This window comes from Ambystoma mexicanum, chromosome 8 (genome assembly GCF_040938575.1).
Source record: "Ambystoma mexicanum isolate Mex_15411 chromosome 8, UKY_AmexF1_1, whole genome shotgun sequence".
In the NCBI taxonomy this organism is placed as follows: domain Eukaryota; kingdom Metazoa; phylum Chordata; class Amphibia; order Caudata; family Ambystomatidae; genus Ambystoma; species Ambystoma mexicanum.
Window position 1 is genome coordinate 5,660,161 of NC_090929.1, and position 19,693 is coordinate 5,679,853.

A 19,693-nucleotide genomic window follows, 5' to 3' on the forward strand; every position below is an offset into this window, starting at 1 on the left:
CTCCTCTCGTTGCACACTCTCTGCATTCTGTCCTCTCCCTCCCTCGACTCTCTCTCCGTGCCCCTTTCTCTCCTCTCGTTGCACACTCTCTCCATTCTCTATTCTCCCTCTTCTCTCTCTCCGTGCCCCTTTCTCTCCCTTCGTTGCACACTCTCTGCATTCTGTCCTCTCCCTCCCTCGCCTCTCTCTCTGTGCCCCTTTCTCTCCTCTCGTACTACACTCTCTGCATTCTTTCCTCTCCCTCCCTCGCCTCTCTCTCCGGGCCCCTTTCTCTCCTCTCATTGCACACTCTCTGCATTCTGTCTTCTCCTTCCTTAGCCTCTCTCTATTTTCCCCTTTTTCTCCTCTCGTTGCACTCTCTGCATTCTGTCTGCTCCCTCCCTCCCCTCTCCCCATGCCCCTATCTCTCCCCTCGTTGCACACTCTCTCCATTCCCTATTCTCCTTCTTCTCTCTCTGTGCCCCTTTCTCTCCTCTCGTTGCACACTCTGTGCATTCTGTCCTCTCCCTCCTTCGCCTCTCTCTCTGTGCCCCTTTATCTCCTCTCGTTGCACACTCTGCATTCTGTCCTATCTCTCCCGCACCTCTCTCTCTCTCTGCCCCTTTCTCTCCTCTCATTGCACACTCTCTGCATTCTGTCCTATCCCTCCCTCGACTCTCTCTCCGTGCCCGTTTCTCTCCTCTCGTTGGACACTCTCTCCATTCTGTGTTCTCCCTCTTCTCTCTCTCCATGCCCCTTTCTCTCCCTTCGTTGCACACTCTCTGCATTCTGTCCTCGCCCTCCCCCGCCTCTCTCTCTGTGCCCCTTTCTCTCCTCTTGTTGCACACTCTCTGCATTCTGTCCTCTCCCTCCCTCGACTCTCTCTCCGTGCCCCTTTCTCTCCTCTCGTTGCACACTCTCTCCATTCTCTATTCTCCCTCTTCTCTCTCTCCGTGCCCCTTTCTCTCCCTTCGTTGCACACTCTCTGCATTCTGTCCTCTCCCTCCCTCGCCTCTCTCTCCGTGCCCCTTTCTCACCTCTCGTACTACACTCTCTGCATTCTTTCCTCTCCCTCCCTCGCCTCTCTCTCCGGGCCCCTTTCTCTCCTCTCATTGCACACTCTCTGCATTCTGTCTTCTCCCTCCCTCCCCTCTCTCCATGCCCCTATCTCTCCCCTCGTTGCACACTCTCTCCATTCCCTATTCTCCTTCTTCTCTCTCTGTGCCCCTTTCTCTCCTCTCGTTGCACACTCTGTGCATTCTGTCCTCTCGTTGCACACTCTGTGCATTCTGTCCTCTCCCTCCTTCGCCTCTCTCTCTGTGCCCCTTTATCTCCTCTCGTTGCACACTCTGCATTCTGTCCTATCTCTCCCTCACCTCTCTCTCTCTCTGCCCCTTTCTCTCCTCTCATTGCACACTCTCTGCATTCTGTCCTATCCCTCCCTCGACTCTCTCTCCGTGCCCGTTTCTCTCCTCTCGTTGGACACTCTCTCCATTCTGTGTTCTCCCTCTTCTCTCTCTCCATGCCCCTTTCTCTCCCTTCGTTGCACACTCTCTGCATTCTGTCCTCTCCCTCCCCCGCCTCTCTCTCTGTGCCCCTTTCTCTCCTCTTGTTGCACACTCTCTGCATTCTGTCCTCTCCCTCGCCTCTCTCTCTGTGCCCCTTTCTCTCCTCTCGTTGCACACTCTCTGCATTCTGTCCTCTCCCTCCCTCGACTCTCTCTCCGTGCCCCTTTCTCTCCCCTCGTTGCACACTCTCTCCATTCTCTATTCTCCCTCTTCTCTCTTTCCGTGCCCCTTTCTCTCCCTTCGTTGCACACTCTCTGCATTCTGTCCTCTCCCTCCCCTGCCTCTCTCTCTGTGCCCCTTTCTCTCCTCTTGTTGCACACTCTCTGCATTCTGTCCTCTCCCTCCCTCGCCTCTCTCTCTGTGCCCCTTTCTCTCCTCTCGTTGCACACTCTCTGCATTCTGTCCGCTCCCTCCCTCCCCTCTCTCAATGCCCCTATCTCTCCCCTCGTTGCACACTCTCTCCATTCACTATTCTCCCTCTTCTCTCTCTGTGCCCCTTTCTCTCCTCTCGTTGCACACTCTGTGCATTCTGTCCTCTCCCTCCTTCGCCTCTCTCTCTGTGCCCCTTTATCTCCTCTCGTTGCACACTCTCTCCATTCTGTATTCTCCCTCTTCTCTCTCTCCATGCCCCTTTCTCTCCCTTCGTTGCACACTCTCTGCATTCTGTCCTCTCCCTCCCTCGCCTCTCTCTCTGTGCCCCTTTCTCTCCTCTCGTTGCACACTCTCTGCATTCTGTCCTCTCCCTCCTTCGCCTCTCTCTCTGTGCCCTTTTCTCTCCTCTCGTTGCACACTCTCTGCATTCTGTCCTCTCCCTCCTTCGCCTCTCTCTCTGTGCTCCTTTATCTCCTCTCGTTGCACACTCTCTGCATTCTGTCCTATCTCTCCCTCCCCTCTCTCTCTGTGCCCCTTTCTCTCCTCTCATTGCACACTCTCTGCATTCTGTCCTCTCCCTCCTTCGCCTCTCTCTCTGTGCCCCTTTATCTCCTCTCGTTGCACACTCTGCATTCTGTCCTCTCCCTTCCTCACCTCTCTCTCCGAGCCCCTTTCTCTTCTTTTGTTGCACACTCTCTGCACTCTGTCCTCTCCCTCCCTCGCCTCTCTCTCTGTGCCCCTTTCTCTCCTCTCATTGCACACTCTCTGCACTCTGTCCTCTCCCTCCCTCGCCTCTCTCTCCGTGCCCCTTTCTCTCCTCTCATAATACACTCTCTGCATTATGTCCTCTCCCTCCCTCGCCTCTCTCTCTGTGCCCCTTTCTCTCCTCCCATGCACACTCTCTGCATTCTGTCCTCTCCCTCCCTCGCCTCTCTCTCTGTGCTCCATTCACTCCTCTCGTAATACACTCTCTGCATTCTGTCCTCTCCCTCCCTCACATCTCTCTCCGTGCCCCTTTCTCTCCTCTCATTATACACTCTCTGCATTCTGCCCTCTCCCTCCCTCCCTCCCCTCTCTCCATGCCCCTTTCTCTCCCCTCATTGCACACTCTGTCCATTCTCTATTCTCTCTCTTCTCTCTCAGTGCCCCTTTCTCTCCTCTCATTGCACACTCTCTGCATTCTGTCCTCTCCCTCCTTCGCCTCTCTCTCTGTGCCCCTTTATCTCCTCTCGTTGCACACTCTCTGCATTCTGTCCTATCTCTCCCTCGCCTCTCTCTCTGTGCCCCTTTCTCTCCTCTCATTGCACACTCTCTGCATTCTGTCCTCTCCCTCCGTCACCCCTCTCTCCGTGCCCCTTTCTCTCCTCTCGTAATACACTCTCTGCATTCTGTCCTCTCGCTTCCTCACCTCTCTCTCCATTCCCCTTTCTCTGCTCTCGTTGCACACTCTCTGCATTCTGTCCTCTCCCTCCCCTCTCTCCATGACGCTATCTCTCCCCTCGTTGCACACTTTCTCCATTCTCTATTCTCCCTCTTCTCTCTCTGTGCCCCTTTCTCTCCTCTCATTGCACACTCTCTGCATTCTGTCCTCTCCCTCCTTTGCCTCTCTCTCTGTGCCCCTTTATCTCCTCTTGTTGCACACACTCTGCATTCTGTCCTATCTCTCCCTCGCCTCTCTCTCTCTGTGCCCCTTTCTCTCCTCTCATTGCACACTCTCTGCATTCTGTCCTATCCCTCCCTCGACTCTCTCTCCGTGCCCCTTTCTCTCCTCTCGTTGTACACTCTCTCCATTCTCTATTCTCCCTCTCTGTGCCCCTTCCTCTCCCTTCATTGCACACTCTCTGCATTCTGTCCTCTCACTCCCTCGCCTCTCTCTCTGTGCCCCTTTCCCTCCTCTCGTTGCACACTCTCTGCATTCTGTCCTCTCCCTCCCCCGCCTCTCTCTCTGTGCCCCTTTCTCTCCTCTTGTTGCACACTCTCTGCATTCTGTCCTCTCCCTCGCCTCTCTCTCTGTGCCCCTTTCTCTCCTCTCGTTGCACACTCTCTGCATTCTGTCCTCTCCCTCCCTAGACCCTCACTCCGTGCCCCTTTCTCTCCTCTCGTTGCACACTCTCTCCATTCTCTATTCTCCCTCTTCTCTCTCTCCGTGCCCCTTTCTCTCCCTTCGTTGCACACTCTCTGCATTCTGTCCTCTCCCTCCCTCGCCTCTCTCTCCGTGCCCCTTTCTCTCCTCTCGTACTACACTCTCTGCATTCTTTCCTCTCCCTCCCTCGCCTCTCTCTCCGGGCCCCTTTCTCTCCTCTCATTGCACACTCTCTGCATTCTGTCTTCTCCTTCCTTAGCCTCTCTCTATTTTCCCCTTTTTCTCCTCTCGTTGCACTCTCTGCATTCTGTCTGCTCCCTCCCTCCCCTCTCTCCATGCCCCTATCTCTCCCCTCGTTGCACACTCTCTCCATTCCCTATTCTCCTTCTTCTCTCTCTGTGCCCCTTTCTCTCCTCTCGTTGCACACTCTGTGCATTCTGTCCTCTCCCTCCTTCGCCTCTCTCTCTGTGCCCCTTTATCTCCTCTCGTTGCACACTCTGCATTCTGTCCTATCTCTCCCTCACCTCTCTCTCTCTCTGCCCCTTTCTCTCCTCTCATTGCACACTCTCTGCATTCTGTCCTATCCCTCCCTCGACTCTCTCTCCGTGCCCGTTTCTCTCCTCTCGTTGGACACTCTCTCCATTCTGTGTTCTCCCTCTTCTCTCTCTCCATGCCCCTTTCTCTCCCTTCGTTGCACACTCTCTGCATTCTGTCCTCTCCCTCCCCCGCCTCTCTCTCTGTGCCCCTTTCTCTCCTCTTGTTGCACACTCTCTGCATTCTGTCCTCTCCCTCGCCTCTCTCTCTGTGCCCCTTTCTCTCCTCTCGTTGCACACTCTCTGCATTCTGTCCTCTCCCTCCCTCGACTCTCTCTCCGTGCCCCTTTCTCTCCCCTCGTTGCACACTCTCTCCATTCTCTATTCTCCCTCTTCTCTCTTTCCGTGCCCCTTTCTCTCCCTTCGTTGCACACTCTCTGCATTCTGTCCTCTCCCTCCCCTGCCTCTCTCTCTGTGCCCCTTTCTCTCCTCTTGTTGCACACTCTCTGCATTCTGTCCTCTCCCTCCCTCGCCTCTCTCTCTGTGCCCCTTTCTCTCCTCTCGTTGCACACTCTCTGCATTCTGTCCGCTCCCTCCCTCCCCTCTCTCAATGCCCCTATCTCTCCCCTCGTTGCACACTCTCTCCATTCCCTATTCTCCCTCTTCTCTCTCTGTGCCCCTTTCTCTCCTCTCGTTGTACACTCTGTGCATTCTGTCCTCTCCCTCCTTCGCCTCTCTCTCTGTGCCCCTTTATCTCCTCTCGTTGCACACTCTCTCCATTCTGTATTCTCCCTCTTCTCTCTCTCCATGCCCCTTTCTCTCCCTTCGTTGCACACTCTCTGCATTCTGTCCTCTCCCTCCCTCGCCTCTCTCTCTGTGCCCCTTTCTCTCCTCTCGTTGCACACTCTCTGCATTCTGTCCTCTCCCTCCTTCGCCTCTCTCTCTGTGCCCTTTTCTCTCCTCTCGTTGCACACTCTCTGCATTCTGTCCTCTCCCTCCTTCGCCTCTCTCTCTGTGCCCCTTTATCTCCTCTCGTTGCACACTCTCTGCATTCTGTCCTATCTCTCCCTCGCCTCTCTCTCTGTGCCCCTTTCTCTCCTCTCATTGCACACTCTCTGCATTCTGTCCTCTCCCTCCTTCGCCTCTCTCTCTGTGCCCCTTTATCTCCTCTCGTTGCACACTCTGCATTCTGTCCTCTCCCTTCCTCACCTCTCTCTCCGAGCCCCTTTCTCTTCTTTCGTTGCACACTCTCTGCACTCTGACCTCTCCCTCCCTCGCCTCTCTCTCTGTGCCCCTTTCTCTCCTCTCATTGCACACTCTCTGCACTCTGTCCTCTCCCTCCCTCGCCTCTCTCTCCGTGCCCCTTTCTCTCCTCTCATAATACACTCTCTGCATTATGTCCTCTCCCTCCCTCGCCTCTCTCTCTGTGCCCTTTTCTCTCCTCCCATTGCACACTCTCTGCATTCTGTCCTCTCCCTCCCTCGCCTCTCTCTCTGTGCTCCTTTCACTCCTCTCGTAATACACTCTCTGCATTCTGTCCTCTCCCTCCCTCACATCTCTCTCCGTGCCCCTTTCTCTCCTCTCATTATACACTCTCTGCATTCTGCCCTCTCCCTCCCTCCCTCCCTCCCCTCTCTCCATGCCCCTTTCTCTCCCCTCATTGCACACTCTGTCCATTCTCTATTCTCTCTCTTCTCTCTCAGTGCCCCTTTCTCTCCTCTCATTGCACACTCTCTGCATTCTGTCCTCTCCCTCCTTCGCCTCTCTCTCTGTGCCCCTTTATCTCCTATCGTTGCACACTCTCTGCATTCTGTCCTATCTCTCCCTCGCCTCTCTCTCTGTGCCCCTTTCTCTCCTCTCATTGCACACTCTCTGCATTCTGTCCTCTCCCTCCCTCACCCCTCTCTCCGTGCCCCTTTCTCTCCTCTCATAATACACTCTCTGCATTCTGTCCTCTCGCTTCCTCACCTCTCTCTCCATTCCCCTTTCTCTGCTCTCGTTGCACACTCTCTGCATTCTGTCCTCTCCCTCCCCTCTCTCCATGACCCTATCTCTCCCCTCGTTGCACACTTTCTCCATTCTCTATTATCCCTCTTCTCTCTCTGTGCCCTTTCTCTCCTCTCATTGCACACTCTCTGCATTCTGTCCTCTCCCTCCTTTGCCTCTCTCTCTGTGCCCCTTTATCTCCTCTTGTTGCACACACTCTGCATTCTGTCCTATTGCTCCCTCGCCTCTCTCTCTCTGTGCCCCTTTCTCTCCTCTCATTGCACACTCTCTGCATGCTGTCCTATCCCTCCCTCGACTCTCTCTCCGTGCCCCTTTCTCTCCTCTCGTTGCACACTCTCTCCATTCTCTATTCTCCCTCTCTGTGCCCCTTCCTCTCCCTTCATTGCACACTCTCTGCATTCTGTCCTCTCACTCCCTCGCCTCACTCTCTGTGCCCCTTTCCCTCCTCTCGTTGCACACTCTCTGCATTCTGTCCTCTCCCTCCCCCGCCTCTCTCTCTGTGCCCCTTTCTCTCCTCTTGTTGCACACTCTCTGCATTCTGTCCTCTCCCTCGCCTCTCTCTCTGTGCCCCTTTCTCTCCTCTCGTTGCACACTCTCTGCATTCTGTCCTCTCCCTCCCTCGACCCTCTCTCCGTGCCCCTTTCTCTCCTCTCGTTGCACACTCTCTCCATTCTCTATTCTCCCTCTTCTCTCTCTCCGTGCCCCTTTCTCTCCCTTCGTTGCACTCTCTCTGCATTCGGTCCTCTCCCTCCCTCGCCTCTCTCTCTGTGCCCCTTTCTCTCCTCTCGTTGCACACTCTGCATTCTGTCCTCTCCCTCCCTCGACTCTCTCTCCGTGCCCCTTTCTCTCCTCTCGTTGCACACTCTCTCCATTCTCTATTCTCCCTCTTCTCTCTCTCCATGCCCCTTTCTCTCCCTTCGTTGCACACTCTCTGCATTCTGTCCTCTCCCTCCCTCGCCTCTCTCTCCGGGCCCCTTTCTCTCCTCTCATTGCACACTCTTTGCATTCTGTCTTCTCCTTCCTTAGCCTCTCTCTATTTTCCCCTTTTTCTCCTCTCATTGCACTCTCTGCATTCTGTCTGCTCCCTCCCTCCCCTCTCTCCATGCCCCTATCTCTCCCCTCGTTGCACACTCTCTCCATTCCCTATTCTCCTTCTCTCTCTGTGCCCCTTTCTCTCCTCTCGTTGCACACTCTGTGCATTCTGTCTTCTCCCTCCTTCGCCTCTCTCTCTGTGCCCCTTTATCTCCTCTCGTTGCACACTCTGCATTCTGTCCTATCTCTCCCTCACCTCTCTCTCTCTCTGCCCCTTTCTCTCCTCTCATTGCACACTCTCTGCATTCTGTCCTATCCCTCCCTCGACTCTCTCTCCGTGCCCGTTTCTCTCCTCTCATTGCACACTCTCTCCATTCTGTATTCTCCCTCTTCTCTCTCTCCATGCCTCTTTCTCTCCCTTCGTTGCACACTCTCTGCATTCTGTCCTCTCTCTCCCCCGCCTCTCTCTCTCTGCCCCTTTCTCTCCTCTTGTTGCACACTCTCTGCATTCTGTCCTCTCCCTCCCTCGCCTCTCTCTCTGTGCCCCTTTCTCTCCTCTCGTTGCACACTCTCTGCATTCTGTCCTCTCCCTCCCTCGACTCTCTCTCCGTGCCCCTTTCACTCCCCTCGTTGCACACTCTCTCCATTCTCTATTCTCCCTCTTCTCTCTTTCCGTGCCCCTTTCTCTCCCTTCGTTGCACACTCTCTGCATTCTGTCCTCTCCCTCCCCTGCCTCTCTCTCTGTGCCCCTTTCTCTCCTCTCGTTGCACACTCTCTGCATTCTGTCTTCTCCCTCCCTCGCCTCTCTCTCTGTGCCCCTTTCTTTCCTCTCATTGAACACTCTCTGCATTCTGTCCGCTCCCTCCCTCCCCTCTCTCAATGCCCCTATCTCTCCCCTCGTTGCACACTCTCTCCATTCCCTATTCTCCTTCTTCTCTCTCTGTGCCCCTTTCTCTCCTCTCGTTGCACACTCTGTGCATTCTGTCCTCTCCCTCCTTCGCCTCTCTCTCTGTGCCCCTTTATCTCCTCTCATTGCACACTCTGCATTCTGTCCTATCTCTCCCTCACCTCTCTCTCTCTGCCCCTTTCTCTCCTCTCATTGCACACTCTCTGCATTCTGTCCTATCCCTCCCTCTACTCTCTCTCCGTGCCCGTTTCTCTGCTCTCGTTGGACACTCTCTCCATTCTGTGTTCTCCCTCTTCTCTCTCTCCATGCCCCTTTCTCTCCCTTCGTTGCACACTCTCTGCATTCTGTCCTCTCCCTCCCCCGCCTCTCTCTCTGTGCCCCTTTCTCTCCTGTTGTTGCACACTCTCTGCATTCTGTCCTCTCTCTCCCCCGCCTCTCTCTCTCTGCCCCTTTCTCTCCTCTTGTTGCACACTCTCTGCATTCTGTCCTCTCCCTCCCTCGCCTCTCTCTCTGTGCCCCTTTCTCGCCTCTCGTTGCACACTCTCTGCATTCTGTCCTCTCCCTCCCTCGACTCTCTCTCCGTGCCCCTTTCACTCCCCTCGTTGCACACTCTCTCCATTCTCTATTCTCCCTCTTCTCTCTTTCCGTGCCCCTTTCTCTCCCTTCGTTGCACACTCTCTGCATTCTGTCCTCTCCCTCCCCTGCCTCTCTCTCTGTGCCCCTTTCTCTCCTCTTGTTGCACACTCTCTGCATTCTGTCTTCTCCCTCCCTCGCCTCTCTCTCTGTGCCCTTTTCTCTCCTCTCGTTGAACACTCTCTGCATTCTGACCGCTCCCTCCCTCCCCTCTCTCAATGCCCCTATCTCTCCCCTCGTTGCACACTCTCTCCATTCCCTGTTCTCCTTCTTCTCTCTCTGTGCCCCTTTCTCTCCTCTCGTTGCACACTCTGTGCATTCTGTCCTCTCCCTCCTTCGCCTCTCTCTCTGTGCCCCTTTATCTCCTCTCGTTGCACACTCTGCATTCTGTCCTATCTCTCCCTCACCTCTCTCTCTCTCTCTGCCCCTTTCTCTCCTCTCATTGCACACTCTCTGCATTCTGTCCTATCCCTCCCTCGACTCTCTCTCCGTGCCCGTTTCTCTGCTCTCGTTGGACACTCTCTCCATTCTGTGTTCTCCCTCTTCTCTCTCTCCATGCCCCTTTCTCTCCCTTCGTTGCACACTCTCTGCATTCTGTCCTCTCCCTCCCCCGCCTCTCTCTCTGTGCCCCTTTCTCTCCTCTTGTTGCACACTCTCTGCATTCTGTCCTCTCCCTCCCTCGCCTCTCTCTCTGTGCCCCTTTCTCTCCTCTCGTTGCACACTCTCTGCATTCTGTCCTCTCCCTCCCTCGCCTCTCTCTCTGTGTCCCTTTCTCTCCTCTCGTTGCACACTCTCTGCATTCTGTCCGCTCCCTCCCTCCCCTCTTTCAATGCCCCTATCTCTCCGCTCGTTGCACACTCTCTCCATTCCCTATTCTCCCTCTTCTCTCTCTGTGCCCCTTTCTCTCCTCTCGTTGCACACTCTGTGCATTCTGTCCTCTCCCTCCTTCGCCTCTCTCTCTGTGCCCCTTTATCTCCTCTCGTTGCACACTCTCTCCATTCTGTATTCTCCCTCTTCTCTCTCTCCATGCCCCTTTCTCTCCCTTCGTTGCACACTCTCTGCATTCTGTCCTCTCCCTCCCTCGCCTCTCTCTCTGTGCCCCTTTCTCTCCTCTCGTTGCACACTCTCTGCATTCTGTCCTCTCCCTCCTTCGCCTCTCTCTCTGTGCCCTTTTCTCTCCACTCGTTGCATACTCTCTGCATTCTGTCCTCTCCCTCCTTCGCCTCTCTCTCTGTGCCCCTTTATCTCCTCTTGTTGCACACTCTCTGCATACTGTCCTATCTCTCCCTCGCCTCTCTCTCTGTGCCCCTTTCTCTCCTCTCATTGCACACTCTCTGCATTCTGTCCTCTCCCTCCTTCGCCTCTCTCTCTGTGCCCCTTTATCTCCTCTAGTTGCACACTCTGCATTCTGTCCTCTCCCTTCCTCACCTCTCTCTCCGAGCCCCTTTCTCTTCTTTCGTTGCACACTCTCTGCACTCTGTCCTCTCCCTCCCTCGCCTCTCTCTCTGTGCCCCTTTCTCTCCTCTCATTGCACACTCTCTGCACTCTGTCCTCTCCCTCCCTCGCCTCTCTCTCCGTGCCCCTTTCTCTCCTCTCATAATACACTCTCTGCATTATGTCCTCTCCCTCCCTCGCCTCTCTCTCTGTGCCCCTTTCTCTCCTCCCATTGCACACTCTCTGCATTCTGTCCTCTCCCTCCCTCGCCTCTCTCTCTGTGCTCCTTTCTCTCCTCTCGTAATACACTCTCTGCATTCTGTCCTCTCCCTCCCTCACCTCTCTCTCCGTGCCCCTTTCTCTCCTCTCATTATACACTCTCTGCATTCTGCCCTCTCCCTCCCTCCCTCCCCTCTCTCCATGCCCCTTTCTCTCCCCTCATTGCACACTCTGTCCATTCCCTATTCTCTCTCTTCTCTCTCAGTGCCCCTTTCTCTCCTCTCATTGCACACTCTCTCCATTCTCTATTCTCCCTCTTCTCTCTCTCCGTGCCCCTTTCTCTCCCTTCGTTGCACTCTCTCTGCATTCGGTCCTCTCCCTCCCTCGCCTCTCTCTCTGTGCCCCTTTCTCTCCTCTCGTTGCACACTCTGCATTCTGTCCTCTCCCTCCCTCGACTCTCTCTCCGTGCCCCTTTCTCTCCTCTCGTTGCACACTCTCTCCATTCTCTATTCTCCCTCTTCTCTCTCTCCGTGCCCCTTTCTCTCCCTTCGTTGCACACTCTCTGCATTCTGTCCTCTCCCTCCCTCGCCTCTCTCTCCGTGCCCCTTTCTCTCCTCTCGTACTACACTCTCTGCATTCTTTCCTCTCCCTCCCTCGCCTCTCTCTCCGGGCCCCTTTCTCTCCTCTCATTGCACACTCTTTGCATTCTGTCTTCTCCTTCCTTAGCCTCTCTCTATTTTCCCCTTTTTCTCCTCTCATTGCACTCTCTGCATTCTGTCTGCTCCCTCCCTCCCCTCTCTCCATGCCCCTATCTCTCCCCTCGTTGCACACTCTCTCCATTCCCTATTCTCCTTCTCTCTCTGTGCCCCTTTCTCTCCTCTCGTTGCACACTCTGTGCATTCTGTCCTCTCCCTCCTTCGCCTCTCTCTCTGTGCCCCTTTATCTCCTCTTGTTGCACACTCTGCATTCTGTCCTATCTCTCCCTCACCTCTCTCTCTCTCTGCCCCTTTCTCTCCTCTCATTGCACACTCTCTGCATTCTGTCCTATCCCTCCCTCGACTCTCTCTCCGTGCCCGTTTCTCTCCTCTCATTGCACACTCTCTCCATTCTGTATTCTCCCTCTTCTCTCTCTCCATACCCCTTTCTCTCCCTTCGTTGCACACTCTCTGCATTCTGTCCTCTCCCTCCCCCGCCTCTCTCTTTCTGCCCCTTTCTCTCCTCTTGTTGCACACTCTCTGCATTCTGTCCTCTCCCTCCCTCGCCTCTCTCTGTGTGCCCCTTTCTCTCCTCTCGTTGCACACTCTCTGCATTCTGTCCTCTCCCTCCCTCGACTCTCTCTCCGTGCCCCTTTCACTCCCCTCGTTGCACACTCTCTCCATTCTCTATTCTCCCTCTTCTCTCTTTCCGTGCCCCTTTCTCTCCCTTCGTTGCACACTCTCTGCATTCTGTCCTCTCCCTCCCCTGCCTCTCTCTCTGTGCCCCTTTCTCTCCTCTTGTTGCACACTCTCTGCATTCTGTCCTCTCCCTCCCTCGCCTCTCTCTCTGTGCCCCTTTCTCTCCTCTCGTTGAACACTCTCTGCATTCTGTCCGCTCCCTCCCTCCCCTCTCTCAATGCCCCTATCTCTCCCCTCGTTGCACACTCTCTCCATTCCCTATTCTCCCTCTTCTCTCTCTGTGCCCCTTTCTCTCCTCTCGTTGCACACTCTGTGCATTCTGTCCTCTCCCTCCTTCGCCTCTCTCTCTGTGCCCCTTTATCTCCCCTCGTTGCACACTCTGCATTCTGTCCTATCTCTCCCTCACCTCTCTGTCACTCTTTGCCCCTTTCTCTCCTCTCATTGCACACTCTCTGCATTCTGTCCTATCCCTCCCTCGACTCTCTCTCTGTGCCCGTTTCTCTCCTCTCGTTGCACACTCTCTCCATTCTGTATTCTCCCTCTTTTCTCTTTCCATGCCCCTTTCTCTCCCTTCGTTGCACACTCTCTGCATTCTGTCATCTCCCTCCCTCGCCTCTCTCTCTGTGCCCCTTTCTCTCCTCTCGTTGCACACTCTCTCCATTCTGTCCTCTCCCTCCCCCGCCTCTCTCTCTGTGCCCCTTTCTCTCCTCTCGTTGCACACTCTCTGCATTCTGTCCTCTCCCTCCCTCGCCTCTCTCTCTGTGCCCTTTTCTCTCCTCTCGTTGCACACTCTCTGCATTCAGTCCTCTCCCTCCCTCGACTCTCTCTCCGTGCCCCTTTCTCTCCCCTCGTTGCACACTCTCTCCATTCTCTATTCTCCCTCTTCTCTCTTTCCGTGCCCCTTTCTCTCCCTTCGTTGCACACTCTCTGCATTCTGTCCTCTCCCTCCCCGCCTCTCTCTCTGTGCCCCTTTCTCTCCTCTTGTTGCACACTCTCTGCATTCTGTCCTCTCCCTCCCTCGCCTCTCTCTCTGTGCCCCTTTCTCTCCTCTCGTTGCACACTCTCTGCATTCTGTCCCCTCCCTCGACTCTCTCTCTGTGCCCCTTTCTCTCCTCTCGTTGCACACTCTCTCCATTCACTATTCTCCCTCTTCTCTCTCTCTGTGCCCCTTTCTCTCCCTTTGTTTCACACTCTCTGCATTCGGTCCTCTCCCTCCCTCGCCTCTCTCTCTGTGCCCCTTTCTCTCCTCTCATTGCACACTCTCTGCATTCTGTCCTCTCCCTCCCTCGACTCTCTCTCTGTGCCCCTTTCTCTCCTCTCGTTGCACACTCTCTCCATTCTCTGTTCTCCCTCTTCTCTCTCTCCGTGCCCCTTTCCCTCCCTTCGTTGCACACTCTCTGCATTCGGTCCTCTCCCTCCCTCGCCTCTCTCTCTGTGCCCCTTTCTCTCCTCTCGTTGCACACTCTCTGCATTCTGTCCTCTCCCTCCCTCGACTCTCTCTCTGTGCCCCTTTCTCTCCTCTCGTTGCACACTCTCTCCATTCTCTATTCTCCCTCTTCTCTCTCTCCGTGCCCCTTTCTCTCCCTTCGTTGCACACTCTCTGCATTCTGTCCTCTCCCTCCCTCGCCTCTCTCTCCGGGCCCCTTTCTCTCCTCTCATTGCACACTCTCTGCATTCTGTCTTCTCCCTCCTTAGCCTCTCTCTATTTTCCCCTTTTTCTCCTCTCGTTGCACTCTCTGCATTCTGTCTGCTCCCTCCCTCCCCTCTCTCCATGCCCCTATCTTTCGCCTCGTTGCACACTCTCTCCATTCCCTATTCTCCTTCTTCTCTCTCTGTACCCCTTTCTCTCCTCTCGTTGCACACTCTGTGCATTCTGTCCTCTTCCTCCTTCGCCTCTCTCTCTCTGTGCCCCTTTATCTCCTCTCGTTGCACACTCTGCATTCTGTCCTGTCTCTCCCTCACCCCTCTCTCTCTCTGCCCCTTTCTCTCCTCACATTGCACACTCTCTGCATTCTGTCCTATCCCTCCCTCGACTCTCTCTCCGTGCCCGTTTCTCTCCTCTCGTTGCACACTCTCTCCATTCTGTATTCTCCCTCTTCTCTCTCTCCATGCCCCTTTCTCTCCCTTCGTTGCACACTCTCTGCATTCTGTCCTCTCCCTCCCCCGCCTCTCTCTATGTGCCCCTTTCTCTCCTCTTGTTGCACACTCTCTGCATTCTGTCCTCTCCCTCCCTTGCCTCTCTCTCTGTGCCCCTTTCTCTCCTCTCGTTGCACACTCTCTGCATTCTGTCCTCTCCCTCCCTCGACTCTCTCTCCGTGCCCCTTTCTCTCCCTTCGTTGCACACTCTCTGCATTCTGTCCTCTCCCTCCCCCGCCTCTCTCTCTGTGCCCCTTTCTCTCCTCTTGTTGCACACTCTCTGCATTCTGTCCTCTCCCTCCCTCGCCTCTCTCTCTGTGCCCCTTTCTCTCCTCTCGTTGCACATTCTCTGCATTCTGTCCTCTCCCTCCCTCCCCTCTCTCAATGCCCCTATCTCTCCCCTCGTTGCACACTCTCTCAATTCCCTATTCTCCCTCTTCTCTCTCTGTGCCCCTTTCTCTCCTCTCGTTGCACACTCTGTGCATTCTGTCCTCTCCCTCCTTCGCCTCTCTCTCTGTGCCCCTTTATCTCCTCTCATTGCACACTCTGCATTCTGTCCTATCTCTCCCTCACCTCTCTCTCTCTGCCCCTTTCGCTCCTCTCATTGCACACTCTCTGCATTCTGTCCTATCCCTCCCTCGACTCTCTCTCCGTGCCGTTTCTCTCCTCTTGTTGCACACTCTCTCCATTCTGTATTCTCCCCCTTCTCTCTCTCCATGCCCCTTTCTCTCCCTTCGTTGCACACTCTCTGCATTCTGTCCTCTCCCTTCCTCGCCTCTCTCTCTGTGCCCCTTTCTCTCCTCTCGTTGCACACTCTCTCCATTCTTTCCTCTCCCTCCCCCGCCTCTCTCTCTGTGCCCCTTTCTCTCCTCTTGTTGCACACTCTCTGCGTTATGTCCTCTCCCTCCCTCGACTCTCTCTCCGTGCCCCTTTCTCTCCTCTCGTTGCACACTCGCTCCATTCACTATTATCCCTCTTCTCTCTCTCCGTGCCCCTTTCTCTCCCTTCGTTACACACTCTCTGCATTTTGTCCTCTCCCTCCCCGCCTCTCTCTCTGTGCCCCTTTCTCTCCTCTTGTTGCACACTCTCTGCATTCTGTCCTCTCCCTCCCTCGCCTCTCTCTCTGTGCCCCTTTCTCTCCTCTTGTTGCACACTCTCTGCGTTATGTCCTCTCCCTCCCTCGACTCTCTCTCCGTGCCCCTTTCTCTCCTCTCGTTGCACACTCGCTCCATTCACTATTATCCCTCTTCTCTCTCTCCGTGCCCCTTTCTCTCCCTTCGTTGCACACTCTGTGCATTCGGTCCTCTCCCTCCCTCACCTCTTCTCTCTGTGCCCCTTTCTCTCCTCTCGTTGCACAATCTCTGTATTCTATCCTCTCCCTCCCTCGACTCTCTCTCTGTGCCCCTTTCTCTCCTCTCGTTGCACACTCGCTCCATTCACTATTATCCCTCTTCTCTCTCTCCGTGCCCCTTTCTCTCCCTTCGTTGCACACTCTCTGCATTCGGTCCTCTCCCTCCCTCACCTCTTCTCTCTGTGCCCCTTTCTCTCCTCTCGTTGCACAATCTCTGTATTCTGTCCTCTCCCTCCCTCGCCTCTCTCCGTGCCCCTTTCTCTTATCTCGTAGTACACTCTCTGCATTCTTCCCTCTCCCTCCCTCGCCTCTCTCTCCGAGCCCCTTTCTCTCCTCTCATTGCACACTCCCTGCATTCTGTCCTCTCCCTCCTTAGCCTCTCTCTATTTTCCCCTTTTTCTCCTCTCGTTGCACTCTCTGCATTCTGTCTGCTCCCTCTCTCCCCTCTCTCTATGCCCCTATCTCTCCCCTCCTTGCACACTCTCTCCATTCCCTATTCTCCCTCTTCTCTCTCTGTGCCCCTTTCTCTCCTCTTGTTGCACACTCTGTGCATTCTGTCCTCTCCCTCCTTCGCCTCTCTCTCTGTGCCCCTTTATCTCCTCTCGTTGCGCACTCTCTGCATTCTGTCCTATCTCTCCCTCACCTCTCTCTCTCTCTGCCCCTTTCTCTCCTCTTATTGCACACTCTCTGCATTCTGTCCTATCCCTCCCTCGACTCTCACTCCGTGCCCGTTTCTCTCCTCTCGTTGCACACTCTCTCCATTCTCTATTCTCCCTCTTCTCTCTCTCCGTGCCCCTTTCTCTCCCTTCGTTGCACACTCTCTGCATTCTGTCCTCTCCCTCCCTCGCCTCTCTCTTTGTGCCCCTTTCTCTCCTCTCGTTGCACACTCTCTGCATTCTGTCCTCTCCCTCCCTCGCCTCTCTCTCTCTGCCCCTTTCTCTCCTCTCGTTGCATACTCTCTGCATTCTGTCCTCTCCCTCCCTCGACTCTCTCTCTGTGCCCCTTTCTCTCCCCTCGTTAAACACTCTCTCCCTTCTCTATTCTCCCTCTTCTCTCTTTCCGTGCCCCTTTCTCTCCCTTCATTGCACACTCTCTGTATTCTATCCTCTCCCTCCCTCGACTCTCTCTCTGTGCCCCTTTCTCTCCTCTCGTTGCACACTCTCTCCATTCTCTATTCTCCCTCTTCTCTCTCTCCGTGCCCCTTTCCCTCCCTTCGTTGCACACTCCCCGCATTCGGTCCTCTCCCTCCCTCGCCTCTCTCTCTGTGCCCCTTTCTCTCCTCTCATTGCACACTCTCTGCATTCTGTCCTCTCCCTCCCTCGCCTCTCTCCGTGCCCCTTTCTCTTATCTCGTAGTACACTCTCTGCATTCTTTCCTCTCCCTCCCTCGCCTCTCTCTCCGAGCCCCTTTCTCTCCTCTCATTGCACACTCCCTGCATTCTGTCCTCTCCCTCCTTAGCCTCTCTCTATTTTCCCCTTTTTCTCCTCTCGTTGCACTCTCTGCATTCTGTCCGCTCCCTCTCTCCCCTCTCTCTATGCCCCTATCTCTCCCCTCCTTGCACACTCTCTCCATTCCCTATTCTCCCTCTTCTCTCTCTGTGCCCCTTTCTCTCCTCTTGTTGCACACTCTGTGCATTCTGTCCTCTCCCTCCTTCGCCTCTCTCTGTGTGCCCCTTTATCTCCTCTCGTTGCGCACTCTCTGCATTCTGTCCTATCCCTCCCTCACCTCTCTCTCTCTGCCCCTTTCTCTCCTCTCATTGCACACTCTCTGCATTTTGTCCTATCCCTCCCTCGACTCTCTCTCCGTGCCTGTTTCTCTCCTCTCGTTGTACACTCTCTCCATTCTCTATTCTCCCTCTTCTCTCTCTCCGTGCCCCTTTCTCTCCCTTCGTTGCACACTCTCTGCATTCTGTCCTCTCCCTCCCTCGCCTCTCTCTCTGTGCCCCTTTCTCTCCTCTCGTTGCACACTCTCTGCATTCTGTCCTCTCCCTCCCTCGCCTCTCTCTCTGTGCCCCTTTCTCTCCTCTCATTGCACACTCTCTGCATTCTGTCCTCTCCCTCCCTCACCTCTCTCTCCGTGCCCCTTTCTCTCCCCTCATTGCACACGCTCTCCATTCTCTATTCTCCCTCTTCTCTCTCTCTGTGCCCCTTTCTTTCCTCTCGTTGCACACTTTCTGCACTCCCTACTCTCCCTCTTCTCTCTCTCTGTGCCCCTTTCTCTCCTTTCGTTGAACACTCTCTGCATTCTGTCCTCTCTCTCCCTCGACCCTCTCTCCGTGCCCCTTACTCTCCCCTCGTTGCACACTCTGTCCATTCTTTCCCTACCTCGCCTCTTTCTTCGACCCCCTTTCTCTCCTGCCTACTGTTGAAGACATTCTTTTATTTTTCTCTTTCAGAAATATTTGATCATTATGCAGAGCGTTTTTTACCCAGATGAGCGGATCACGGCCCGGTGAGCACAGACGCGCCTTAACCAATATATAAGAAAGTGCATGCTGGAAAGCAAAACATAGATGGATGGAGGGATGGATGGAATGGATGGATAGAATGGATGGATAGATATATGGATCGATAGGTGGGTGAGTGGGTGGATGGATGGATGGGTAGGTGGGTAGGTATGGATGGATGGATGGGTGGGTTGGTGGCCGGGAGGGTGGATGGATGGAAGGATGGATGGATGGGTAGGTGGATAAGTATGGATGGCTGGATGGATGGATGGATGGATGGATGGATGGATGGATGGATGGATGGATGGATGGATGGATGGATGGATGGATGGATGGGTAGGTGGGAGGTATGGGTTGATGGATGGAATGGATGGATGGAATGGATGGATGGATGGATGGATGGATAGATGGAATGGATGGATGGAATGGGTGGATGGACGGACGGATGGACTGGATGGATGGAATGGATGGACGGACGGAATGGATGGATGGATGGATGGATGGATGGATGGATGGAATGGATGGATGGACGGACGGACAGACAAAATGGATGGAATGGATGGATGGACGGATAGAATGGATGGACAGATAGAATGGATGGGATGGATGGATGGATGGAATGGATGGATGAATGAGTGGATGGACGGACGGACGGACTGACGGACTGGATGGATGGATGGAATGGACGGACGGAATGGATGGGATGGATGGATGGATGGATGGAATGGATGGATGGACGGACAGACGGAAGGATGGAATGGATGGATGGATGGAATGGATGGAATGGATGGAATGGACAGACGGATTGGATGGAATGGATGGATGGACAACGGACAGGATGGAATGGATGGATGATGAATGGATGGGTGGAATGGATGGACTGGATGGATGGAATGGAAGGATGGAGATGAATAGATGGATGGATGGATGGAATGGATTGGATGGATGGATGGATGGATGGATGGATGGATGGATGGATGGATGGATAGAATGGATGGATGGATGATGGATGGGTGGAAGGACCGATGGATGGATGATGGATGGGTGGAAGGACCGATGGATGGATGGATGGAAGGGATGGATAGAATGGATGGATGGGTGGAAGGACGGATGGATGGATGGTAGAATGGATGGATGGATGGATGGATGGATGGATGGATGGATGGATGGATGGATGGATGTGTCCATGGGTGGATTGAAATGACTACACACGAGAGGTTGTGACACCAGCAGTGTATACACCTGGATCTCCTGGGTAGGGTCAGGAAGGGGCGGCATGCACTGGTGCATCTACTCAGATGGGAAGATCTAAGAGAGCAGTGGTGCAGCCCAATCCCATAATGGACCATCCCTGGGGCCATTAATGCAGCTTACCAAACATAGTAACGTCAAGGCCCGGATGACTCAATTACTGGTGGTCTTGCACTTTCTCTTTAGAGTCTTTACTTTTCAGGTGTTCTGAGCACCTGTGCAGAAACTCTTTTAACTCTGATGCTGCACAATGCTCCTATTTAATGTATGCATGGCTGGGCAGGTCAGGGGGGCTTAAGTAGAGTGGGACTCTGAGTCATGAAGATGAGTGGAAATGAGAGAGGGCGC

The 19,693-nt window shown here is 54.5% G+C and overlaps 1 protein-coding gene across 1 annotated transcript in view; it reads left to right on the forward strand.

Annotated features, from left to right (window-relative positions):
* PIP5KL1 (phosphatidylinositol-4-phosphate 5-kinase like 1) overlaps positions 1 to 19,693 on the forward strand; it is a 389,017-nt gene that overhangs the window by 222,750 nt on the left and 146,574 nt on the right. Inside the window, exon 7 of the mRNA XM_069609106.1 lies at positions 18,044 to 18,099. Within this exon, the coding sequence (XP_069465207.1) occupies positions 18,044 to 18,099 (56 nt within the window). The remainder of the gene's footprint in view (positions 1 to 18,043; positions 18,100 to 19,693) is intronic.